Raw genomic sequence first — 27535 nt, 5'->3', positions numbered from 1 at the left:
AAGAGCATCAGTTTTCTTAATTTTCTTCTCTTCACTCTAGGATAGTTTCCAGGAGAATCAGTTAAGCTCCTTAAATGCCCAATTTGAGAATCGAGCCCCATTATACCAGTACATGATCTCTTTGAAATCAATGGGGATTTTTTTATTTGCTTTATTATATTCACTGTCTTTGGTAGACATAAGGAAGATGCTTACAGGCTCCTCCAAAAGGCAGCAGTGATCCTCTTTTACTTGACCTCTAATTAACTGGATTATTAAGAGAACAAGGACAGTCTGAGTGGGAGAGTTCATCTCGGGGGCTGGAGTAGGTGATATTTCAAGGTGAAGTCTTGATTCTAAATAGCCTAAAATCCACAAGAGGAGTCTTCAGTTAGCATAGTTCCTTCAGGCTATTGTATAGCATTAGACATCAAAACCTCAGATTTTTTTTTTTTCTCCAGAAATCTTGAATTGGTGCAAATTTTGAAAACTATGGCAGGGTGCGTTTGAATGTTTAACCTCTGGCAGGATTCCCAGCAGCTTTGATAACCGAGCACTATAGACAGGTTGCTTTATAGGTTTGCAGTAGGCTTGTATGTACTTCTATTAAATTTGAATGTCCAGCATGAAGAAAGATCAACAGCATCATACATATAAACCACAGATGTTTTTCAGGACCCGTTACACTTTTCCCAATGAAAGAGCTAATTTAACATGTTACTTTACTATTTATTGTCCATCATTTTGCATTTGCTGTATGAATGAAGTTGCTAGAAGAAAATTGGATGATTCACCTCTGAGTTTCTCTGGCCAAAAGTCTTTAATTAAATGGGAATTAAATTGCTAGAGTTCCAGCAACTACAAAATGTAATTATGTTATTTAGAACCTTGTTCCATGATGACTTTAATCCAGCTTATGACTGGGCTCCCAACAAAATAATCTTGCATTTGGTCAAGAGGATAGTCTATTGTCACTGTCAAGTAATTTGTGGTGCCCTGACCATGGATAGCTTTGAGATCTCTGCAACTGGTCTGTGAAACCACTGTTAAGTTTTTGACACCGCCTCCTTCCTTCTCTACGATTTCCAAGCACTAGGCAGGCATAATTGAAATCCTGCAGTCAGTAACTAGGTTCAGAAAGGATTCACAACCTTTCTATGTAAGTAACAGCTACTCAGACCATCACGATTATTTGTGCGAGCGCCGCTGCCTTTCACTGCTAAATGAAGCCTCCTTGGTGACAGTTTGGTTGTAAGTATTGAACATGCTGGAATTAATGAAGACTTAAGCAGCTGGCTCCTATTTCACTTTATGCAGTTCCAGACAAAGTGATATCATTGTCGGCAGCTCACAAGGTGCCTTCCTATGTGCCCGGTAACACTATTCTGCTACACAATACACGGGGGAAGGCTGCTTCTCCTACCAATTTATATGCAAGCGCAGTCAATAATTGATACCATGTGGGTTTGATGGTGTGCGTGGATACCCGAGAGCAGCTGCCTGGCTGCCTCAGCCACCTGTGATCCTTTGCTTCCCCTCCCTGGAAGATGTGGGCAGTTATTCCTAGCCTGAGAGTCATTCTGGCTGAAATGTTTTGTCACTAGTTAGCTGGGACAGAGCAGGACTGGGGGTCCATACCAGCTCTGGGCACCAGTTATCACTTAAGCTGGATGTTGTTATCTTGTCACTGGCTAATTAGAAGAAGTAAAATATACTCGTCACAGGATGAAAAGTGCAGGCTAAAATCTTGGGCTGCTGCCTTATTTTGTCATCTTGGCCTATGAACGAAGTGAGTAATTAGCAAGAATGTTGTGTTTTGGCCACAGTGTCATCCTCTCTTCCCCATATATACTCTTACAGCAACTAGCTGTGTGACAAGAAGATGCATATTCTCTCAATATATGGTCTGTTCTAAATGGCTCAATACTGCACTGCCACCAGAGTGGATGGAGGGCGATTTTGTCCTTAATATATGCGAGATAGCAACAGTCAGGAGTTATTTCCATTAATGCAGTGCGACCTCTTGTGATTCTTCACAACAGTGGAGAAGTATTACAGCACAGTGGCTTTTTCTTTGGCTGAACTTTCATCACATAGACATATATATATATACATATATGTGTGTGTATGTTTTCCTGATAACCCTGTCCTTAGGAGATTCCACACTTCAATCATTTTCTAGCTTATGTTGTTTTCTGAACCAAAACTAGACAATACATAAAGAGCAACTTTTGAGTTTTTCTGCCAGATTTGAGTTTGAATTTATGTATCCTTCCAAAAGGTTAGGAAGTAATTTCTTTTTCTTCCTTTTTAACAGGATTGCACATTCTTCACTCGGAAAGAAATCCTTCGGTGAGTACATTATTTTTTCCTTCATGATTTTTATGGAAGACATATTAAACCCTATTCCTGATTTATGTGAGGAAACCAAATAAAGCCTTTTTTTTTGCATGAATGAACAAGTGTAAGATTGGACTTGAGATGCATGTAACTGGAAAGAGGTGTTATTTTGTGTTCGCCATCCCCTACAAAAAGTCATACAGCTCAAATAAAAATTAATTGTCATTATATGTCCTGTCAAGGCTGAGAGACTGTTAGTTCTGCTTGAGGCACAGATTTTGACAATAGCAGAGTTCGTTATCACAGTTTGTTGAGAGACACAAATGTGCGTCCAAAGTAATGGGGAGTTTGTAGTGTGAGGTTTCGGGAGTGATTCAGTGATACTTCTGTACCTGTATTAGTCTCAACATTCAGATACCAGATGAAAGACTTGCTGTGGTAATTCAGTAATATATCCCCAAACCACATAGGTAGATTATATAGATAGAAAAATTATTGCAACAATTTAGTCTACCTTCTAGTACAAAAACGGACTTTTAGCCTTTAATCAGCAAAAACTAGCTGCCATTTTACAGGAGTACCTTGATAAATAGCTTATGAAATAAACTACTTGAGACTGGATGAGCTGAAGAAGCTGCTTTCTTTCTAAAAACACCTTTTAAACTCAAAAAATTGGGGTGGGGACCAAAACAAAACAAGAAACACTTTATTTTCCAATTCTGTGTTTAAACATTGTGTGTGATGCTCCTTCTTGTAGTGCTATAGAAGAAAATGATCACAATGGTGTTTTTTTTTTTTAATGCTGCATCCAGAGTTCTGTGTTTTACAGTATCAAATTCTACATATTAAAACAGGATATATAAAATGGCACGTTCAAGTACAGGAATATCTTCGCAATCCTCCCTTTTTGGATATCTTGAGAGTATATTTTTTTGGCAAGTTAGATAGAATATCAGTAGCAATCTGATCACCAGAATCTTCTATATCTTGCATGAAGTAATCCCTCTGTTGTCACAAATTTGGCACTCAAACAGGGAGGGACTCATTTTGGATTTACGGTATTTGGATACCAATTTTGAAAATTCAGGCTTTTACCCATTGGTGGTCTTGGCCAAAGACTAATCTGACTGAATTCTTTAAAACAGCCTTTTCTATTTTTTTTATGCTTGTTTTGTCAAGGCTCAATAATTTCTTTGTGTTAATGGGACTTATTAGCCTCTGATTTATATTGAATAATATTGTTATATAGAGAATAAATATTTTGAGAAGAACAAGCAGTTCCATGTAAAGTCTCCACAGATGCTTAGAGAGGTACTTAATTTGGGGAAAGACGAGTACACTCTGCCACATGAGTAATGCTGGTGTTCAAAATTTGAACTGTAGCTGGCACGGAGCCTTTGGATTTTGTGTAAGTTAATGGGATACCGTAAAACCACCCCCTGGTATTCTGAGTACTCCAAGAGTCTTAAAGTCAGTTTGCATCGACTGCGATGGAAATAGGTGATTGTCTTTATTTTATAACATTCAATAAGAATAATATTTATGCGATTGTTCCAATAGCATAAAGAGCTTTGTGTGGTCAAATGTTCAGTCTGCATGAGACAGTGATAAGGTTAATACAGTGCTATCAAGGATATTTAACTTGGCAGAAATGAGTGGCCTGTGTTATTTCTTTTCCTGTTACCAATTTTAAAAATTGGAATGAGGAGGAATTGCGTTCAGCTTCTTGCACATTAAAAAAAAAAAAAAAAAAAAAAGTGATCTAATAAAGCATTAGTAATGCATAGGCACAGCAGCTAAAAGGAAATGCCAGATGCTAACAAAAAGTTCAACAGCTGCTTGTGTAGGAGTAGTCTGGGATTGATTTTTCCTGATACCCAAAAACTGAGATTTCTGTTGAACATAGGACCTTTGGTAATGGTAGCAGTGTTTAACAATTTATTTCAGTAAATAGAAGAGCCTTGTTTAGATTCTTTGTTCGTTCAGACTGAGTAGGAATGGATCTCTTTCCTGTTTGATTTAGGCAGATTGCAGAGTACTGCAAGTTCTGCACAGCTGGCTGGAACGCTACGTGTGTGTCTTTCAAAACTGAGTAATTTGAACCTGCCTTTGCAGACAGATGATTTGCATTTTTTTCCCTTACGTGGCAAGTATGATGCACAGTAGAAGAGGTCATATTCATTCATAGGGCTTGCTGATAAAAGAATTATTGAATTGTGGAATAGATTCTTCTGCCACTCAAGAAATAGCTGTTTTTCTGTCTAATAACGTTTGACCTGGGGGCTTGGGTGGGATAGTGCTTATAGAATTGGAAGTTCTTGATGTTCTCTTTTTATACTGGCACTTGCCTGTGTAAGCAACTGAGCTCCTTTGATGAATTTCCACTCTAATAGTTGGGTTTTGTGCAGTTTCGGATCATGTTTGGATCATGTAAGGATCATGTTTGATCCTTAACCGTGCCCCAGTCTGCTTGTGTTACCTTCACTTAATATTTCTGGGCCTTTAAGTATGAGGATAACATTCTTTGTGTTGTCTGCTTAGATCTGCCTTGTATGGGAAATCTGCACTGTTTGTACACACAGAATTAATAAGCTGACTTGAGCTGTAACATTTGGGTTCTACTCCAGTGAAAACACTATTCTAAATACTTCTTGTGGCTCATGTTGTTTGTGAGAGGCCATGGTAGGCTCTTGGCTGGTCTTGGTGCTTGTGAGAGGTATCACTGTCACTTGGTACACCTAGTCATTTAAGTAGATCAGCTAAATAACAGGGAGAAGTTGAGCGTGGGAAACTGTAGTTAGGTTAAAGCAACTCTAATATTTTTTAGTGAGTGCTATTTCTGTAAAAAGGATAGAAATTTTGTCTTGGTTTTCTTTTCTCTGTTTGGTAGCATATAAAAAGTATGAGTGATGCAAATGATACAGCACAAAACAGTGATAATTTATTGTCAAATTCAAGTGGAGCTTCTTCCCGTAAGAAATATTTAATGCACCTTAGCTTGCACCACAGTGCTCAGCTTGAGTACTCTGGAAGCCTAATGAATCTTGCATGTTGTAACTAAAGGTGTAAGGAAGCAATCCATTTCCTGAGAGGAGCACAAAGCCTGCACTTACTGCTAATTGCAGGCTTTATGTCAAGCTGGAAAAGCTTTTCCTTTTTTCCTGATTATGGCTTGTGTACGGAAGATAAGGGAGCGCTTGCTTGGATGACTTTGTGCACTAGATGTACCTAAAAGAGCCAAGAACAGATCTATATAAGAGAAACAGTGCAATCTCAGAATATGACCTGTGAAAAACAGATATGTTTATGGAAGAGATGAGGTTAATGGTAGTTTTTTTTTTAAGAAAAGTTCTATTTGACAAATAGAGTGTGCAAAGTTAAATATTAATGTTTGATTTAGTGTACAGAATAATAAAATCAAGGCAGTAGCTCTGTCAAGGCCTAAAATCATGGGAAAATGAATAATCAGAAGGAATATTCACTCTTCCTCAAAGTATTGTTTCTGCTTTTTGAGAATCTATATACATAATCAGTGTAATCATGATATGGCATATAATAACGCAGTTAATAGCATTTAGGTATATAGGCTCTCTTGAATATGAGCTATTACTTGAGGAACAGAGTAGAATGAATAGGTATTTTTGCATATTTGAGGAGAAATTCTGCCACATGGGGATAAAATGGATTATGATTCCTTTATTAGCACTTGTTGATTTAACACATGGAGGAAAAAGTGTATCCGTACCATGGGGCAAAAGCTGCATCAAGGCAGTGGCAAAGCTTCTCCCTGCTATTGCTGTATGGCCCTGCCAAGTCACTCTGTGCATTAGCAGCTGAGTTCTGCTGCTTGTGGAATGGACATAACACTTGGCCACTGCCCAGGGAAGCTGCTGCGAGCTACGCTTCATTCTGCAGCACAAAACGCTTCTGCACCTTTGGGTGTTGCTTGATTCCTCATGTGATACCCACAGAGATGGAGGTTGCTCAGGCTGATTCCTGTGCAGCTGTGTCGTTTGGTGAGATGATCCAGCCAAGGAGCAACCTTACCTAAAGAAAGGAATTCGTTTTTGGCTGAAGTCAGCTTGAGTGCTGGTGCCACCGCAGAAGACTGGCATGGTTGGGTAAATGGGGATGAAAAAGGGAATACCACAGCAGCAATGTGGGGCAATTTAAGCTGATGTTAAACAAGATGAGATTGCAATCAGGTGAGGTGGGCTCACTGATTTCCACCTGTCTCTAAAGAAAAAGAGCCTGTCAAAAGGCTGAAACAGCAAAAGAAGTCTTGCTGATTTAATGAGCTGAATCAGCTCTCAAGGATTAGATGAATGTGAGAGCTGGCGCAAGAGTAAGGGTGAGACAGTGCAAGTTGAAATGAGAGAAGGAGAGCAAAAATTTCCATTTCAGGACCACTGAGCTGTTACATTGGGTCAGTTGAACTGCATGCAAGACTCTGGCTCCATAGTCAATTTACAGGCTACTATCAAAAGGGTTGTGGACTCCTTCCTCAGATTTATGATCTGGGAGTGGAAGACAGAGTGTTTAAAAACTTGTAAATTTGTAAAAGCAAATTTCCTCCTTTATAAGTGAGAACTCCTGTGGATAAGAAAAAAGAAACAGACGTGACACATGTTTATTTTAGTAAAACCTCTGATATGTTTCTGTATGTATTTTTTTTGTTCTTTCCTATTTCTGTTGTATATCTAGCTGCTTGGCTAAACTATCAGTGGCTATTCTTACACCATTTTTCTTAATGACAATAAGAAACATCAAGCTTAAGAAAGTTGCAGGCACTCTGAGGATGGTGACTAGCTTTTAAAATGATGCTTGATATATTAGAGAAATGATCCAAAATCAGCAACAGTAAATTGCCATGGTTGGGCAAGTACATTAAGAGCTGTGTTCAGAAAGGAAAAAAATTTGTGATAACAGAATGTGAAGAAACTGGCAGCACTAAAAATGAGTGAGGGATAAGCTGGTGTAAGCAAACTGAATATAAGTAAAAGAAATATGATACTGCTGGGGAAGGAGAGAGGGAAAAAAAAAAAAAAAAAAGGAAACTTAGCTCCAGGATGTGTGACTCTAACGCTTGCCTACAAAATGGCAGAACTCCACTGTAGTTAGCACGGCTAGGGCTGCAGCCAGAATAGACTGTCGAGTCTTCAGCATCACCAGTCAAAAAGATTTGTCATCCTGGAAAGGGTCCAATAGAGAGGAACAAGAAGAAACAGCTAAGAAAACATGACCTATGAAGAAAGGTTGGAAAAACACCTTTTTCATAGCAATGAATCTGGCTGCATAACACGCTTCTGCTGTGATTGCAGATGGGAATGAGTGGTTAAGTTGTCCCTTATAAGGCAGTATTTTCCTTGCTCTGTTTTGTAAATCTAATTTTCTAGCAGGCAGGTTTTACTCCTGTAGTAATGCTGGTCTGCTAGCCAGCTCATCTGTTTCTATTTCTCTCCCCTAGTACAGTTTGGCAGATACCCAGGTATTTGAGTTCAGGTGTTCTTGGATGTCTGTCACAGACAAAAAGTTCAAAATCTGTGAATTTTAAATTGTGTGGTTTGAGACTGACTTAACCTAGCTAGACAGAGAAATAGAGCACTAAATTACAGAGCTGGGTACCATCAACACACACAGAAGCACAGAATGATTGAGGTTGGAAGGCACCTCAAACCTCTGAACAATCTGGTAGAAAGAAGTTTCTAGTTTTGTTGCATTTTCTCCTCTGCCTGCACTTTGAGGAGATGAAAGGTGAGATGCAGAGGAGCTGCTGACCTGGGAGTTGAGTTTGGGAGACAAGCACTAGTTTCCTCTGAGTGCCTGGAAGTGCTCCCTTATTAGGGAGCAAAGTGCTGGGACCTGCACCTCCCTTGGGAGCAGAGTGCTGTGCAGATGCAGGAGAGGCGAGCACAGGGCTCCTGCCTCCCAGGTGCTTTGGGGGCTCACATGCAGAAAGGACGAGTTCCCCTGTGAGAAGCTTGGGGGAAAAGGTCTCCAACAGGAGAATAAAATTGGATTGAACTCTTGCTGCCCTTGGAATCTTGCTAAATTGTGTGTGCAAGCTACATAGGAAGAATGGATAAACTGAAGCTGCTATTGATTGCTCTTGCTAGTGGTGTTTCTGTTCTTGCTTACAATTGTGTTTGTATATTCTCTATGAATGGGAAAAAAGGCTTTTTTTAAATCATAATTTCTGTGAATGATGGTCTTCCCCGGCAATGCTCTGTTAGCTTGCACCTGCTCTGCCAGGCTCAGTGGAGGGCAAATCTCTGCTAATGGGTAAGAAATAACCAGTAGATAACAGGCCTCCTAGCAGGTTTTTCAGTGATGCTTCAAAGAAGGAAAAATACTACAGAGTGCTATAATCCAGACTTACTGTGCTTTACGTAGTGCTGTGGATGGCAGTGTTGTGTACATCAATACGTATGCCTTCCTAAGCAGGACTAGGACTTCTAGAGTCAACTTATTACTATAAATTACCCTCAGAAAAACATTTCTTATCCAGGATTTGTTTTTAATTGTGTAGCAAGTGGTTTAGGAGAATATTTAGTGTGGGCTTGAATTAGTTTATACTGCTTCATTTTGTAGTGCAGAGGTGAAACAGTACTTGTCATAGGAAGTAATGCTATGACATGTTGGCAGGATCTTCGTTTATCCATGTTTTGTCTTCATGATACGCTGCCTTTTTCAAAATCCCCTCTGTGCCGGGATTCTCATGAACTCCTCGTGGAACTGGCTGCCCTCGGTGCTCACTGCCTTCTCCCCTTGCTCTACCAAAGCCATTTTGCTTTTTACTGGGACTCTGCAGAGCAATTCAGAATTTAGTCTTTGCGATCATCTTCACTATGATGTTAAGGTCAAATATATTTTAAGTGTATTCCTTTCATTTGGGAATAAAGTGGATATGTATTCCTGAAAAAGTGTTTCTTCACACCATAATCGATTGACTGGTACTTGGGGGGCTGGGACACAAAATGTATTGCTTTCTAAAGAACATTTTAAAGCTTCTACTTATTTCTAATCAATGAGCCATTACCAGCTTTTATCGTTTGTTTTCAGCACTCCTTTAGTGCAGAGTTCTTATTACAAAGGCAGCCCAGCAAGCTGTAATGTGTTGTCATTGCATTTAATGGCGGTTATTTAGGTATATCAAGATTCTCAGTGTCTTAACACAGACACTGGTGACCTTGCTAGGGGGAGAAGAGGGGAAGGAAAACAAAGTCACTGCAGAAGTGCAGTGTGGAGAACTTATTTTGTCATTTTGTTAAGTCTTTTTAAGCTTACACAGGTATTGCTGAAGGCCTTGAGTTTGGGGGAGGTCATAATCAAGCCATGTCTGGCAAATAGTGTTGTGATTCCAGGTTAGCACATCCTTGAGAACTGGGGACAGACTCTAACCCAACTACTTAACCATTTGTGAGTCTGCCTGCTGACAAATGGTAAAATGAGTGTTGGTGTAAGCACAAAGTAGGCTGTGGAGGTAGCACTCTTGCTTTTTTGAACATAGCTTTTTGTTTTGTCAATGGTTTATCAGCAATGGAGTTCAAGAATGGGAAAATGTAGTTGTCTGCATTGAGAAGAATTGTTTGATGAAGCAGATATTGCTGCAGGATCTATAAGAGTTCCGCAAGGACAGTGAGGCTCCTGCAGGTGCTCTGCTTATGAGCATGTATATAGTGCTATGGTGATGGCAGCCTTTGGAAAACTATACACATTTAGAAAGCCTTGCAAAACCTCCCTTTGACCCCCGATGAGACACAGGTGTTTCTGTGACCAGGGCAGGTAGCCCAAGGAGCTTTACGTTATTTTCATAAGTGTTTCCTGTTGAGAGCCATGTGTCTTAAGGGTACGAAGCCTTTTCTCTCCAAGTCAAAGCTCTCTGTGATGTATTCAATTCATCATCTGCTTGTCTAAGAACAGAGGGAATTTGAGAACCTTTACCACAGGGTTTGTTGATATATTCAGTTAGTAATTAACGTTACTGAGAGATGGGTCTCAGATATAGCTTCTTCCAAGAATCACTATGATATGACAAATTAGTGGGAAAATATGGCATAAAGCCAGGAGAATTAGTGTTCTAAAACACAGTAAGTGGTTGTTTTAGCAAATAACCCTTGGGCTTCCATGCTGTTCTAGACTCTGATAAGCAGCTTACTCAGGGCTGTGGGAGGCTGAGGCAGCCCTGTAATTCTTTCCCCAAAGTTCAGTCACTCCAGAGGCTAGCAATCCAGTGCTTAGTTTACCATAAAACAGTGCACAGTTTTCCTGGAGAACATGCCAGCGATGTTCAGTGCAAAGAAGTTTTACTGCTTCTGCTGCTGTTCTTCTGGCTGTTTCTGTTCCTTTGTGTTTTGTTCCTTACATATTTTTGGCTTGGAAAGCAAGCTTGAGAAATGCTGCCTTCATGGCCTTTCACATCATAATATTGCTAATAGTGCCACCTAAGGCCATCACAAATACTGCAGTAGGATCCTTACAGGTATAACCTAGTGAGAGACTATTTTATTGCTGCAATTTAGTTTGCAGGACTTGGATGGCAGCCACTTCCTCCAGGCTCATTTGGATGCTTTAGTGTGAAGCCTGCTCAGGTGGAAAGCTGTCGAACCTGCAGATCTCTGAGTGATTTGGTGAATTCAACCTATGTTTAATAAACAGAAATAAGTTTCAGGTGCCAGGACTACTGTTTGTTAGGATTGTGCTGATCTAGGTTGGACGTAATAAAAACAAAGCAACAACCCTTCATATTGTCCAGTGCACCAGATATTCTTACCAGCAGTGCATTGATACAGGTAAAATAGTAACACTCTTTGGAGTAAGGCAAGTAACGAGAGATAAAAGGGTGAGGAGGTGCCATTAGCACTAATGCTGAACACTCCTTTACAATAAAGTGTAGCTTGGGATATCTGTGGGCTTATGTTCATCAAAAGAAGTCAGAAGTAAACTAGAGCTAGTTCCTTTTGGCAAACTATTGAAATCAAGTGTCTTGCAAGATGATTTTATGCTCAAAATTAAAAGAAATTGCACAGTTGGCATTTTACAGGATAGATTAACATCTTATAAAATATGAAACATGGATTATTTTGTTGCAATTCTTTCAATGCCTTCTGAAAGACATTACAGAGAGCTCAAGGAGTCCTATCAGTGTCTGTGTCCATGGTCCTGTCAGAGGAGGCAAAGATGGATGCGAAAAAGCATAATGCTAGAGGAAGTAAAGAGAAGAAAACCTTGGCAGTGTGAATAATCGGGCAGTGAAAGAAGTTCTTTGGATGAATATTTGATTTGAAAGGCTTGTTTTCCGCTAGATGCCTTCAAGAGCTTCACTGTATTTAAGGGAATCATGCAATTACTGTTTAGGACAGATAAATTATTTGTTGGAGTGGGAAATGGCTGTTGCATCTTGAATTACACAGTATTTATGAAATGTCGGGGTGAGCTGTGGTCAGCAGCAGCAATGTGCTTAGGTCAGTGGGTATTTAATTTCCTGTATGGCACAATATTTTGCTGCACAGTTTTAAGGCATTATTTTCCTAAGATCCAAACAAAACATGGTCCTTCATGTTCCATTATGTATGTCTTTCGGGGGATACACTATATCGATAACCAAAGGAGCTAAGGAAATATACGCCTCTGAAATATTTTCTTTGTTCTTGAAATTTCCTCAGCTGTGTTAATCCTAAATAGCTTGGTTGCTGGTAGAGCCAGGCTCAGGGTTTGTCAGAGCTAACGCTTGGGAGATGGAGGAGTTGGACAGATTTGGCTTCCGGAACCGCTGTTGTGTTCATGTTGAGCTGCCCAAAACATGTTAATCTCTTCATTTTTAGTAGTTAGCCTATGTAGTGAACAGACAGGGTTTGTTTTGTTCAAAGGGTTTAATATATAGTAGTACTACACGGACCCAATAAGAGAATCGGTAAAATCAGCACATCAATTGTGAAGGTATGAATTGCACCTAGGCAGGTAGTGCTTTGCTTTCCAGGCAGCTTGAGAGCATCTGCCTAATTGGCTGCTCAAAATTTGAGATCCATAGATGAGTTTGACCTGAAATTGGGAATATCCCTGTTCCTAATTTGGCTGAGAATCCCAGTGAGAGTAGTTGTGCTGATAGCTTTTAAATTTGCTTTCTACATGATTTTTATTTACTTATTTTAAGTATGCCTGTTTTCTTTCGACTTCTAGGCCATGCTTTTATGTAAACATAAACAAAAATATTTGGAAGTGTTGAAAAAGAATGTGGGAGGGAATTAACACATGTCAATTCATTTAACAATTAACAGTAGCAAAGCCTGGGTCATGCAGGAGACTGAGCCAACTTCTCTCCTTTGCTACTGCTCAGCTTCTAAAGCTTTAGAAACATCTGAGTGTTTTGTTCTCTGCCTCCTTCTCTAGCTCCCTTATCCAAACTACAATATGATACTGTTAGCTTAATAAGCAATATGTAGAGAGTGAAACTAGATTTGTGAATGTCTGATTTGCGTTTCTAGGGAAAAGCACTTGCTCTTAAAACATACTGGCTTTATGAATAAGCTGAGTCAAGAATGAAAAGGGACAGGGGGAGAAAAACTACGTGAAAGGGTGCTGGAATTGTAAGTCTGAATCTGTGTGGTTAGTGAGGAACCAATAGGAAAAAGAGTGGGTTGTTTGTTTGCTTTTTATTCAGCATCCAGCGCATCACGACCACATATCATGTGACTTTTCATTTCCTTGTCTTTTTTTTGGCTTGTTAAGCAGCTCCACTCTTGTGTTGTATAGACCAGTCAAGTTTGCAGTGTAGTTTGATCCCTGGATTATATATGTGCAGTGCTAGTGCACTGTTCCGGCCCTGCCTTTGGATATATGTACCAATAAGGTATTAAATATTACGTGCAGATACTGCCAGCATATTCATGTAACGTACTCATGTTGTGCACACAAAGTTATGTCTGGATGTTAGTAGCAGTTCTGCTGGAAACTGCATCAAAGTCTTGTTCAAAAAGATGAGAATTTGGACACTGCACTAAAACGAATGATTCAATGTGCAGGCCAAGCTGATGTCTGATTGCTGTATGAATGGTGACTTTTTTCTCTGCTTGTTTACAGGTTGCATGGCCGATACCATGAAATGGCACCAAACGTTGTGCCTATGGACTATACAAAGGATCCTGATGTTAAACTACCTATGCAGCTTATAATAAACATGCCTGAACTAAAGGTATTGCTTCTGACTGCTTATAAGCTATATCCTGCTAAGCTCTGTTGCTTGTCCCTCCAGAGGAGTTTGGTCCCATGAAGCAAAATAGCATGGTAAGGTCTCCCCCTTTCCATTACTGGTCAAGGACAAAACCAGCCACAGACTCAGGGAAATATATAGGTAGATGTCTCCCTTGCAAAGCCAGATGGGTTCAGGAATTAAAGGAAGTGTGCAGAAAATTAAGTTGAATTCAACGTATTTTTCTACTCTGTATATATACATCCTTTGGAAAGCAATAGGATATGTGTTGGAAGAGCTGGTACTAAAAGAACAAGTAGCTCTGTGAACTTCTATTTCAAATCTATTTCAAATTTATTTGACTTTACAGTGACCTAAAAATAAATTCTCTGCAACTGATTTTCTGAAGTATTGCCTATATTTAGATTTTTTTCCAAACGCTGGGACAATGTCATGTATTGAATAAGACCAAATATAGATTACATGCCAGTGTCGCTGAGGAAAAACAGTGCATCCACAGAGGTATTTACAGAACATTACAATAGACAATATAAAGATCTGCCTGAAATTTTCTTGCTGTCAACTCCAACTTAGTTATCCAAAATTAGAATGCTTAAGGCATAATAAGGCATTTGAATCAGCAGCCCGAGTACAGTTCTTAAGCAAGCCAAATCAGCTCCCTAGGCTGAGTACTCAATATGATTTTAAATTACTCAGTGGAGCTGAAAGTTTGGAATTGGAAAGCTTGTTCTAAACCTTCTTTTTGCTGCCTACCAGATCCATAGGATAAGATGGTGGGTACACAAAATAGAGGATAACTGTGCACAACTTCTCATAAGGACAAGAGGTACCGAAGGAAATTATCAGATGCAACTGACATAACTCAGGAATATATTGTGGAATTTAATGCCAAAAGATTTGCTGGAGGAGACAGCATTAATGTAATTAATGAAGAAGAAGGTTTAAGTACTCTTATAGAGTAGAATTTCATACTGCTATTAAATTTTATGATCCAGATGTAACCTGTAACTCAGGCAGTCCATAAACTATTCATTATACTAATCGTGTTGTATATACTAAGGGAAAGATTTCTGTATATAAGTTTTGTTTTTTGGGGGGATTTTTCCTGCCTTTTCTCTTTTTTCTAAAAATTGACCCCCAAAAGGTTTCAAAATGTCACCTAGGATCTCAGTCAGAAACTTGAGCCAGCCTCAGCCATGAAACATTTTGCTATTTCCTGTACAGATAGAATAAAAACATGGTCCTTTCTTCCCAAGTTTATAGTAAGAAATCACAATACTAACTATAGCTCATATGTTAACAAAAAGAAATGTCCTTAGCTTTTGCAACTTGCTGAGACCCCACTCCATAATCACTATTTCTTCAGTAAATTTTCATCAAGGTGAAGACAAGCTAATATTTGAGTCTCAAAATAGAAACAAGGAAACTAAATGTCTATTGAATTCTAATAAAATTAGTGATAATTTCAATGCACCTGGCTTTTTTCATATACGCATTACATTTCTAGTTACTGGCAATGTTGAGGCAAATTCTGACAAATGGATAGAATCAATAATGCACTTTTCTAAATTAGATTCTGCTACTATAAAGAAAGATCTTTACCTTATACCTTAATGCTTTCAGCCAAGGTAAATTTAAATGTGATTTCAGCGTTTCAGAGAAGGAAAGCTTTCTGATGGCCAAGTGATAAGCCATTTTAATTGGTGACAAATTGTTCAGAATTCCCCATTCTTGAAAACAGAAAGTTCAGGGCCAAAATAAATGAAGGAGGAGCCAATACTTTTAATTAGATTAAGTTTACCAGTACACTGGAGTTAACTGAGCCCGTTTATCCCATCTATTGCATTGCAGTCTCTGATTTCTACTTCAGGCTGTCTTGGTTAGCAGGCAAAACTCTCCTGTTTCAGTGGTGTGGGGATTTGGTGGGTGGGTGTTTTTTGGTATTGTTTAGCTGTTTCCCCTTTACGTTATCCTTCCCAACTGCATGTAGCTGGACATGGGCATGTAACCTGGTCACAGTGATCACATATGATCTTTAGAAGCAGCTGGGTATCCATCTTCATGATACCATGTCCCTAATTGTCAGGCCCTTTAGGCTGGTGTAAGCCCTGTCTCTGGTTATTGTAGTGTAGCAGTCTTTGTGGCAGGAGTAGGTCATAAAAGGACTTTCTAAAGGGGAATCGTTTTAGTTTCATTCACTTTACAGTCTGTTGCTTTCCTTTTTTGGCTCATGCAGTAACTTCATTGATCTCACAGGCCTTTCATTAGCTGCGGTGGGAAGCGAGGTAGTTCATAAATCCCCACACTGGTGAAACAATGAGCAGCAGGCACAGGCATCAGGAGACAGAAAGGTCACTCGGAACAGTGAATTGACCACAAATTTCAGAACCAGTGTTAGTTAGATTCACCTATTTTTGGTGAATTTAAACATCGAAGCATGTAAGACAGTTCAAAATAAAATAAAAACATGTACTGCAATTTTATGTATATAGATTTTAAAGTCATTTTAATAATCCGGTGCTAAATCATGATCTGTCCTCCCTTTCAGAGGTTTCCTTGCTAATGGGCTGTGACAGCTAAGAGAGCGAGTTGATCATCATCCCCCTGCTAATCTGCTCCCGCAGCTCCTCGCAACTTCTTGGTCTCTAAATCCTTCCAGCAGTTCCTAGTTCTCATGGGATGCTTGACTCCCTTGGCTCTGCTCTTCTGACTTCCCCAAAAGTCCTGCTTTAGTTGTCTCTTGCAGGCAATCATAAACCCATGAAGTGCAGTAAGTGAGGACTGTTGAATTCCAAATCCATAGCTGCCTGGTGGTCTTCACTCATGTTACTGGCAGTTTCCCGCTACAATTAGTGAATAGTTTTTTCTTAAAAATGCCTCGTATTCCCATGATCATAGAATCATAGAATGCTTAGGGTTGGAAGGGACCTCTAGAGATCATCTAGTCCAACCCCCCTGCACACGCAGGGACACCTAGAGCACGTGGCACAGGACTGCATCCAAGCGGGTTTTGAAGATCTCCAGAGAAGGAGACTCTACAACCTCTCTGGGCAGCCTGTTCCAGTGCTCTGTCACCCTCACTGTTAAGTAATTTTTCCTTAAGTTCCTATGGAATTTTTGATGTTTCAGTTTCCAGCCATTTCCTCTAGTCCTATCAGTGGCCACCACTGAAAAGAGACCATCCCCGTCCTCTGCACTCCCTCCCTTGAGGTATTTATATACACTGATTAGATCCCCTCTCAGCCTTCTCTTCTCCAGGCTGAACAGGCCCAGCTCCCTCAGCCTCTCCTCATAGGGCAGATGTTCCAGGCCCCTGATCATCCTTGTAGCCCTGCGCAATAATGATACGATATTATGTTCTGTACGTTTAGTAATTCCATGCGCACCCAACACCTTTGACTGTTTGGCAACAGTAACTGCAGTGTGGCCTTCAGTAATGAGCCAAGCTCACTGCTCACCCGCCTTGCATTTCCACTTCTGGAGGGGATGCAGTTGTGCAAAGTACACTCTGGCACACAGGCCACAGGCTCCTAGAGCTCATCAAGACCTCAAAAGGTCATCCAGTCTGTCCACCTGTATTAAGCCTGGATCATCTGCCTGCAATAGTTACCTAGACTGCAATTAGTGCTGTTATGTTTGTCATCAGAAATGTTAAAAGAATTTTGATAAGCATCTGGAGAAGGATGTGTCTTTAAAGATACAAAAATGCTGCTGTGGCTGTGTCTTAATCTCAGTTTGTGCAGGGCTTTTCAGTGGCCTTCAAAGCAGAATGCTTTGTGCATTTTCATATTTGTTAACATCAATGGGGCTTTAGGTGCAAATACAAAAGAGAAAATGATCACTAAATTTCTGTGGAAACACAGTTCTTGTTACTGGTACACTCTTATGTGTAATCTCTTATTTCCAAAGTATACTCAGCTCATAGTAAAAGGATACAGTGCTCTAAATGAATTGAGTAAGGTTCAAGATGACTACAAAATGGCTAGGCAAAAGGGAAACAGCACTTCACCAAAATCAGTGATGGAAATTAGAGAATAGGAGACAAAAATAACAAACGAATTAGCAAGATTTAACTGCAATGTTGGGTAAAGTGCCTATTTACATATTCTAAGTGAGTTAATGGGTGTGATTTATTGTATTGGGTTCTAGGTCTGCATGTCAGAATATATGCCAAGCACATTCAAACATGCATAAAAAGGCAATTATTTGAGTAGAAAAAGTGATTGTTAAAAAGATGCCTGACACATTTAGGAAGGACTGATTATCTCAAGGCATTGCAGCAGGCTGCAAAACAAAATTTTCAGCTGTAGCAATTCTTTTATTTCTGTCTTCTCTCTTTTTTTATTGTGAGGGAAAAAAAGCTTTTTAGAAGACAAATGTAGGTGTCCAGTTTTAAAAGGGTTCTTTTTTAAACAATTAATGCTTAAAGGAAAGGAGCCTAGGGAGGCACAGGGTAATTTTCCTCTTTAATCCCCTCCCCTATGACTTTTCCTTTAAATATGATGGAACCCTAATCTGTACTCTTTAAAGTAGAGGTAATGAAATTACAGAAAGGATGTGAAAAGTATCTGCAAAGGTAAGGTAATACTTTCCATTGTGGAAAGCTCGGGTATACTGTCTGAAGACACATAATATGAGAAGGTTAAAGGGAAGAAATCAATAGGAGAAAAGATTTTATTTTTCTTTTAAGTTTTAGAGATCCGTTTGGCGAAGAGTTACTTAAGTATGCTCAGGTCCAATTAATTCATTGTTGACTTAACTATTTTCAAAACCTCTGGCATGTCAAATAGAAGATTTATCTTATGCAAGTGCAATAAACATATTCAGTCAGTGAGATCATGACGTGCACTTGTAATGCAGAAAGTCCCTGTTTGATGTTCCCTGCTGATAGGGCTATTTACATCTGTGCAGTCACTGTGTTGCATAGTCCCATCTCTAACATGTCAGCTTATAATTGCTACCATAAGACTTGTTTCTGCTGAGCTTTTTTTTCAGAGGAAAACAATGTAGCATTTTAGAAATCAGAAAGGAAAAAAATCTGTTATTTTAGCATTCCCTAATAAATATGGTAAAGGTTTATATCAGGTTTAATAGACACATCCATTTTGTATGTGCTTTGGGGATGGGGGGCCTTTTCATGCATTTCAGCCCTGCTGCATCCTGTGGCTTGGCGCTAAGCTGACAAATTGAGACAGCAGAATCAGTCATTTCCCTGAGTGCTTGGCCCGTGCTTGTGGTGTGATGCAGCCTCTCGAGCACGTCTAGCTTTGGTGTTACCTGTAGGTGCACATCTGCTGGCCCTGCTTCACGTAGCACAGCCTTGATGTGAGGAAACACTGCATATCCATTTAGAGTGACTTTCTTTCAGCCATCTGGTTGATTCTGCAGTGTTGCTTTACATGGCGTGACTCGAGTGCTGTGAGCCTGCTGCTGCTTTGAGAATTGCCATCTTTTCATTCCAGAACCCCCTTTTCTAGACTACTTTTGTTTTTCTTCAGTCTCTTTTTGTTTCCCCCTAAACAGTGAGTCAAGGTCATGCGTTAAGCTCAAAGCCCAGCAGGTCATTGCTGCCCTTCCCATTGGTATATTTGGGCATGTTCCCTATTGTGGAATTGCTTCAGTCACCAAATCCTGCTGTTGAATTTGGTATTGACTACTCTAATGGGTTGTCATTTGAGCCTATGACTCTGTCTCTACTTCACCCGTTCATTAAAACAGCCATAATGCTGGCAGATATCAGCCAGAAGAGTTGGAGAGCGGAACAGGAACATAAATCCCCATTAAAACAATCTTTTTTATGGGACAGAATTGTACTATAACCTTTGGTTAAGTTTACTTTTCGTATTTTATGCATCTCAGAAAATGATGCTTCCAGTATCTGTTTCTGAAATCTTGCTAATTCTCAGAAGACTGATGAATGTTTGCAGGGTTGTCATTATCCAAATGTTTACCTTTTGGCAGACTCCAGCTGATTTCTATCACGGAAGTAGTCCTGGAGTGCAAACTGGAAGACTCTTCTCGTTAGATAATTGATGCATCCCTGAGTGTTACCATCTCATTAAATAGAAACCTTTTTATGGTATCAGGTATGCTCTTTGAGAGCTCGAATGGCCTTTTGAGTTCTGAGAAGGTACCTCAGAGTTCCAGCCTGCAAGGCCTCCTGGTTTGGAGGTCTGCTTTCATTTGCCAGGCAGCATGACTTGCTAAATGCACACAGGTGTGGGGACAGCCTTGATAGCTCAGATTTCTAGGCCATATACCCAAGTGTCTGACCCCTTCAGTGTAGTTGCATCCTGAAACTAGACACTGCAGAGAGTCATCTATAATGTGAATCTATGTGTGATGAGTTACCTGAACCTGAAAGGAGATCTGCTTTCCAGGAACTGCACGCTCTGAAATGTGTCCCTGTGGACAGGAACACTTCTCAACGTACAACAGCACAATTACTCTATGCTCGTCTCTTAGGAAGGATCCTTAAAAATCAAAGGGAGATGAAAATGGGCTGGCGCACACCGGCCTTGCTATGTGTAACTGCCATGTAAAGGAGGCAGTAGGGGAGAATTAAATGCTCTTAATCATCATCAGGGTTTTGGCAGTTTTACTGATGTTCCAAATGCCTAAAAATCAAATGTATACCTCCGTAATTTTAATCCTGTTCTTCACAGGAGAATCCCTTCAAGGAAAGGATTGTTGAATCTTTCTCAGAAGATGGAGAAGGGAGCCTCAGCTTCAACGACTTTGTGGACATGTTCTCTGTGCTCAGTGAAATGGCTCCCAGAGAGCTTAAAGCAATCTATGCCTTCAAGATCTATGGTAAAGTATCTGGATGCAGAAGCGGAATGGCTCTCCTCATTTATGTTAAGGAAATTTTGTTACATGGTCATTTGTGTTTTTAAAGAAAATCGAATAAGAGCCCCTCTTACTTTAAGAACTAATTCTTCATTCTGGTCCAGTTTCTAAGATACTAGTTTAATTTTAAGCCTACTTTATGCTATGAAGAATGTGACCAAAGTGCTTTCATGTTAAACATAGTTTCTGAGGTTGCTTCTGCAACCAGAAAAAGGAAAACCGAATGATACATATTCCTAGCAAGTCCCCGGTTTAGATAGACATGCAATTCTTGTATTCTAGGCAGAAATTCTGTTTTGTTCATTGTGGTGGGTTTTTTTTGTTTGTTTGTTTTAAATCTCCTTGTAACTTAAACTCTCTAGGTGTTTTAGCTTCATGGGAAATAAAAGCTCTGTCTGGCAAAACACTAAATGCATTCAGTTTCATTTAATTTTTTATTACAAAAGGAGGAGTCTGCTAATACTGTATCTAAAAAAAGTATGTTATCTAGTGATTTCCATATTTCCTAGGCTTTTTATTGAATTGTTCCTATTTTGTGGAATCTAAGCAAATATTAAAATATTAATAAAAATATTATATGCTAGAAAAATACAATGCTAAATGCTTCTAGAGAATGCATAATTTTAACTTGAGTGAAAATATTTTATCTTTGGTTAAAACTAGAAATTCTCTGAAGTTAGCTTTGAGCTTTGATGGTGTCCTGCTGTGGAAAAGCAAGTACTGTATAAAGTGTCACAATATTAGTATTCTCCTTAAGATGTCAGGGCATAAGACCAAAAGTTAATGGGATTGTTAATTACTCTTTTGCACCCCTTTTTGTTTGAAGTAAATGCATCCGAGTTGTTGCTGATCTTTTCATTGGTTGTTTTACTGTTTAGATTTTAACACAGATAACTTCATTTGTAAAGCAGACCTGGAAAAAACACTCAATAAGCTGACCCGAGAAGAGTTAACAGCAGAAGAAATCACACTAGTTTGTGAAAAGGTGATAGAAGAAGCTGATATGGATGGTGATGGAAAACTAGGATTTGCAGATTTTGAGAACATGATTTCCAAAGCACCAGACTTTCTCAGGTATTACAATTATGTTTAAAAGATTCTCTTTTTATGTATTTCATTTGATTTTTATTGCTGAGTTTCTTCCTAATGCTCTCTAGACAATACTTGGTTGTCTTAAAGTGTTTTTTTTGTGAATTTCATATTTAAAAAGACCTTTTGAAAATAATAACGTTTATGTCTGTGTGCATATATATATATATATATATATATATATATATATATATATATATATATAAATAACAGTTAAGACTATTCACTAAATAATATAGGAATAGATCCCCTAAAGAAAATTATGCTAAAACAGCCAACAAAACAAGATAGTCCCAGGCCGGGAGTTCGGAATCCACTGCTGGAACAGGCTGAAGCAAAAATCTGTGTATGATTTCTGCCTGGACTCACTGAATTCTTTAGTCTATATCATCTATATTTAATAGTAAATGCCTTTTGTTAACTTGATTTTTTTTTTTCCTTTAACCCCCAATCTTCTTTCAGACACATAGTTGTCTATGTGTCTAGACCAACAACAGTTTTTCTAGTGATAATTGATAATAATAGACAAGTTCTAACATCTGGGAAGATGAATAATTCCAGAATTATCAGGATTGCAAGCAGGTGTACAGTGTACTAACTAGTTTTTGGCATGGGAAATGGCAGAGGTTAGTTACTGTAAGCTTGTATCTCTTGATTAGTTGACTGAAATCTAAGAAGAAATTTTGATTCAAGTTTTCACTGTGGGTAGGGCACTAGTCCTGTCTCACCTGATTTTCTGGTGTCTGATGATGAGGTATGGAAGAACTTTGCAGCCTTTCTATCAGATGGAACACGTCGAGACTCTCTTTTTACGCATCATCCTCTTTGCATGAAACATGTAGAAACTTAATTATCTTTCCATCAAATTTTGTAGTCTGCCAAGTGATTCAGAAGTTACTGGAAAGGAGGATTAAAAAACTCAGTGGATGAATAAATTCTATTTCCATAGGAAATAAGTCTTAGATTATGATAGAATTAAGACAGATCAAAATTTGTAATCATAATCTTAATGCTAATGGTGATTTGCAGCTTTTAAGGGTCCTGCAGAACACAGAGCAGTTTGTTATTTCTTCAATAAGTGAAATCTCTGAGGAAAGACATATTATAGCAAAATGATTCTGCTAATGAAGTGTGGAGGTCTGGTCTCTGTGAACTCTGAGAAACATCGCTGAAGAGTCTCATTGACAAAGAAGCAACTCAAAAGTAGATGCTGTAAAGTAAATGTGAATGTCTTTTGTACATTGGAAGCATACCAGGAATTCCTTGACTAGTCAAGTGTGTTAGCAGAAACTCTTTTGGAGCCAGATACATATTGTCATTATGCAGAGGCTCTGCTGAGTAGGTACTCTGATTTTTCATTTACATATATTTCTAGGTTAAATATTTTCTTTACATCCAATTAGAAACTGTTGCTGTCAGCTAGTTTCTTTTAATCGAGTGAAGGCTGCATTGTGCCTGCAAATCTTGTAGAGAGCTTGGATCAAACGTGAAGGACTGAGGACAAGCCTGAAGACTCAGCAGAGGCTGTAGTTGCAGAGGTTGCCTGTTCCATGGCTGACTTCACTGCTGTGCTGCACAGGTTCACAAACTGCTGACTGTGAATGCTACGGAACACAGTCGTTTCCTGAGCAAGGTGCAGAGGGGAATATTTGCCATGGCAGCCACTGAAACAACTTCTGTAAGCAGCAGAGTGTCTTCTGCAGGGGCTTGGCTGTTGCTCTCCCTCCGACAGAGTACACCTGAGGAGACTGGAGAGTAGATACAACCAGTGCTCCAGCCTTCTTGCTTCTGTCCCAGTACATGTGGGAGCTTAGGACCCTGTCTGGCTTACAGAGCTGGGTAATTGCATACTGTCCTTTGTCCAAACTGAGTTCTAAAGTTCCTGCCAAACCCTAGGATATGTAATGCTCAAGTACAATGAAGGAACAATTTGGCCTAAGTATTGCCTCCATTTTCCTAACATCAAATCCATTTGCTTATTGATTGATTTCAATTATCATAGCAGTCTCACCTGATTTATCTGCAGCTCCATTTACAGCTACTAGTTCTCTTATTTTTCTGTGTCTTTAACTGTAATGATTTTCTTAAGTGATGATTGTAGCTGAATTCAGCTGTATTCAAGATAGACGGTGCAGTTTTACCATGTATATAATGCAGAATATGCAAATCACAGGAAGTATCCTAAAGTGAATCAGCAACGCTCTTTGCGTATGATAAACTTCTGTCTGAACTATCTTAATATTGTAAAGGGATAGGAAAGCATATTTTTCATAGCTGTATAATCTTCAGCAAGCGCGCAGAAGAAATATTCTCCCCTTAGTGTTCAGATACAGCTCTAATTTCATTTGTGTTTGTATATTTCCACTTTTTATACCCAGCTGGATGCATTCCAGATTTTAATTTCAGCAAGTTTTCAGATATACGGCAAGTCTGAAAGTTAGACACCAGGGAACAAAAGCAGTGGAGGCTTTTGAGAATTATTGCCAGCGAGCAATCCACATGGTGGGCAGCTGGACTTTTCAGAGGGTTTGTCTTGAGGCTAAGGGCAGTGAACGTTTCTCAATCTCTTATTCTAGAACACCACATTGTCACCTAGTATCCAATCCTTTTGACAATGTTGACCGATGTACAGACTTCAACTCACTCTTATTGTCTGCATAAAATTAATAAGGAAACATATCTTCTTTACTTCGTTTATGGGAAACCCTTGAAGGGTAGATTGCTATAACAATGCATGTTCCCTTTTGAGGTAGTTGCTGCATAAGATCTATATGGATTTTTTTAAAGCTGGTATATTATTATGAATGCGTAGTACATACAGCAGGCATTAATTTTGCCACCGTGATCCAGACTTGTGATGAGCTGAAGTTCATCTGCTGCACAGAGAGGAGAAAAAAAAAAAAAAAAAAACAGTCATTTGTTTCCCAAGTTTCTGTTTAATTATCCCATGTAGGTTTAATCTTTGCAGACAGCCTTTACAAGCTTCGTATTGCTGTCAAACAAATAAAGATGCAGTGAAGTCTTCCTTGATTTGCTCTGCTGCTGTTGAGGATTTTAAATTACGATTATTATTTTTATTTGTAAAGACTAAAAGAAAATTCTGCTAATCATTGGCCAGGACTAAAGGCATGCACGTTGTTGGCTCTTTTCCCAAAAGATTCAGGAAGCTTTAAATGATAGTGACAGTTGCTAGTTCAGAAGATGTGATCCCATTAGGCTTATTTCACTCAAGATTTTTACTGTTAAAAAGGTGCTTGTAGTTTAATGGAAGTATTAGCACTCTGAACTGGCCCTAGCTAAGTGTTCTGTTCTACAAGACTGGTTACATTTTCTGCAGTAAATCATTGTATAAATCACCCTGGAAGTTTAAGTTTATTTGAAGGCCTGGTGGTGCAGCATGCTATAGTAACCAGAAGTGGAATTTGAGAAGAACATGTCGCTGGTAACACTTCGTAACAGCTCTCCAAACTAGATGGAGAAACAACTGATGAAACCACAAGCAGTCGTGCCTGGTGGGCCCTTCCCCAGCCCTTCCTGGCCTTCACCCACAGAACGGCTGACGCCCACTGGAGTCCTGCGTGGAGCAGAGGAAACACGAGACACGTCACAGGAGGCTGCGGCCCGGAGGACCTGTCCCAAAATGCAGCTTAACCGGTTCTGAAGAACCGAAATTAAACCTAGTGAAAAATCAGGTGCTGAGGAGAGAAAAAAAAAAAGAAAATCAGTGGCAGGGAATAATTTCACTGTCAGTATTCTTTACAGCACGTTTCAGCTTAATCTCCAAAGGACAAAATGATACTGTTTGCCAAGAGTGCAAATTATTTCCCTGCAGATTTTCCACTTTCTGTAGAAAAGCAGAAAGCTTTCTACAGCTTTTCCAGTGATGTGAATCTGGGTGGATTTTTTTCTGTATAATAACTGAAATGTGCTTATATACAATGCTGTGGGTGTTCTTTTTTTCCCCTTGGGTATTTGTATATACTGTCTAGACATTTCTCGAGTGGTGAACAAAATTACAATTCTTTTTTTATTCTAAAGCCTTAGTGTTGGCAAGCTCTTTGCATCACCATAGGCTCTGTTGCACAAAACCCAGGCTCGTATGCCAGGCTGGTAAACATCATATGTTTCTGTGTCAGCCAGATTAAATAAATTTTGGATATTAAGTCTCTGGTTACCAATGCAAACATGTGATTTGATCTGCTTTGTACATACACTACAGAGCTTCCTGTGGTGCATTCCTGATTCAAATGGAATATTTGGGATTCAACTACAGCTAGAGCATTCTGGTTACCTGGACCATAGTGCAAATGGAAGAAGGATGAATAGTCAGGGTCTCTTAGTATTTTGTGAGAGAAACGAGGGCCTCATTTGATCTGCTCAGGAACCCATAGCAAAAGTGCAGTTGGGAAGCATTTGGCTCTGCTATATGTCCAATAAATAAAACAGTTTCACTTGATCTATTCCAGCATTGAGCTTGGTCCCCTGAGCTAACACTTTCAGAGACCTTTCCCTAAAATGTTTTGGGGAGAAGATTTGCTCTGCAGGTCAACAATAACTATAAATGCATTGTCCAATTGTGGATTTTTGGCAATCTTGGGGAATGTGAGACCTGAGGTCATTCAGAATTTTGAATGTCAGTGGTTTATGTATATTCTACAAGCTGTGATAACGAACTTTAAGAAGTGACTATTGTTCTTGCTTATGTTATATTAAAGAAAGATTTAAAGTTCTATTTTTGTAACCATTCCTGATGTCAAGGCTTAGCTCATTATAAAGCCAGACAAGATCTTTGCTTAAGACTCTCTTGTGCTTTTTTTCATATGATGTTATAATTTTCTCATTATCATATGGAATAAATTATTTTATGTGAAGGAAATAATAATGGTCTTAGGATAACTGAATTTGTGCATTTACACCAGTGATCAGGATTTGTGCTTACGCATGAAGAGATTATTTTAGATGCAACATTTTTTCCTCTTGACAGACTAATGAAATCTTCCTATTTTTGAGGAGACGTTCTGACTTAACCAGCTGGTATATCAACGTACATCTCAATGTGCAATCAGAGCTAAAGACCATTTCATTATAATTTCTATTTCACAGTCCAGTAATTTGTACCTAGGGGCTGTGCTTTGGAGGAAAATTTTGCAATTCAGATTTGCTAAAATTTTAAGTATTAGATCTGCTTCTTTGAAAGTTTTCATTTTGAAAGCTTTCACTTATTTTAAAAACAGCCATTGCTCATCCTATATCATTCTGTTACCAATTCATTCTTTGATACTCATACTTACTAATTCATTCTGTGGGAAGGTTGATCATGCTTCCTGCAGTAAATTTTAACAGATTTCAGAACACACGTCATCTTGAAATGCTTCACTGTAAATGAAAATGGGCTTCAGTATCTTTCACTTTTTTCCCAAACATTCTTTCTGGGATAAAGGACAATATTGAACAGAATTTCAGATTCATTGCCTACCACCTTCTTTTGTGTGCTGTAAGGATAATATTCTGCGTAGTGATAAATGTATTTATATTTCTTAATCCTTTTGTTTTTCTTTTCTTTTCCTTACAGTACGTTCCACATAAGAATCTGAAGTTGTTTCTGTGAGCCAGTGTTATCAGAAATGACTTGCTTGTCCAGCCTTTCTGAATCTCAGGCACTTTGGGGGCTGTTGTCCTCTGTTATGGCTTCTTAGAACTCAGCAAAAGGTACTGAAATAATTCTGGTCCACCAAGAGTCAGAGGCTTCGTTTGATCTGCGAGACACATGGAACAGTGACATTTCTAACTCGGCTGTTGGCTAAGCACTTGGGCAAAGATGGTTGGTTCTTGGGTTGTAGGGGTTTTTTTAACAGGCAGAACCAGAATATTATTAAAGGTATTTCCACATAGTTTTTATATTTATGAATATTTAATACTAATACTGCTCTTAAAAGCAAAAAAAAAAAAAAAAAAAAAAAAAAAAGATTATCAGAAAGGTTGGCTTTGATGACTTTTTCCAACTGATTTTGAAAGAAAGCAAGGGCCTTAACTAATGAGATGCCTCTATCACTGTGTTCTACAGCTGGG

The 27535-nt window shown here is 39.0% G+C and overlaps 1 protein-coding gene across 2 annotated transcripts in view; it reads left to right on the top strand.

Annotated features, from left to right (window-relative positions):
- Positions 1 to 27158, top strand: part of CIB2 (calcium and integrin binding family member 2) — a 32756-nt gene extending 5598 nt beyond the window's left edge. The window contains exons 2-6 of one of the 2 annotated variants that reach the window (XM_088520570.1): positions 2297 to 2331; positions 13399 to 13510; positions 20194 to 20341; positions 21256 to 21451; positions 27039 to 27158. In XM_088520570.1, the coding sequence (XP_088376696.1) occupies positions 13421 to 13510; positions 20194 to 20341; positions 21256 to 21451; positions 27039 to 27060 (456 nt within the window). In that variant the 5' untranslated portion in view covers positions 2297 to 2331; positions 13399 to 13420 and the 3' untranslated portion in view covers positions 27061 to 27158. The remainder of the gene's footprint in view (positions 1 to 2296; positions 2332 to 13398; positions 13511 to 20193; positions 20342 to 21255; positions 21452 to 27038) is intronic. The other variant, XM_088520563.1, reaches the window with a different exon arrangement.
- Positions 27159 to 27535: the final 377 nt, after the last annotated feature.

Source organism: Tinamus guttatus, unplaced genomic scaffold, assembly GCF_059628265.1.
Source record: "Tinamus guttatus ecotype Peru unplaced genomic scaffold, ASM5962826v1 Tinamus_guttatus_pri_ptg000004l, whole genome shotgun sequence".
NCBI classification, from domain to species: domain Eukaryota; kingdom Metazoa; phylum Chordata; class Aves; order Tinamiformes; family Tinamidae; genus Tinamus; species Tinamus guttatus.
This window is presented reverse-complemented; position numbering and strand designations above follow the sequence as displayed.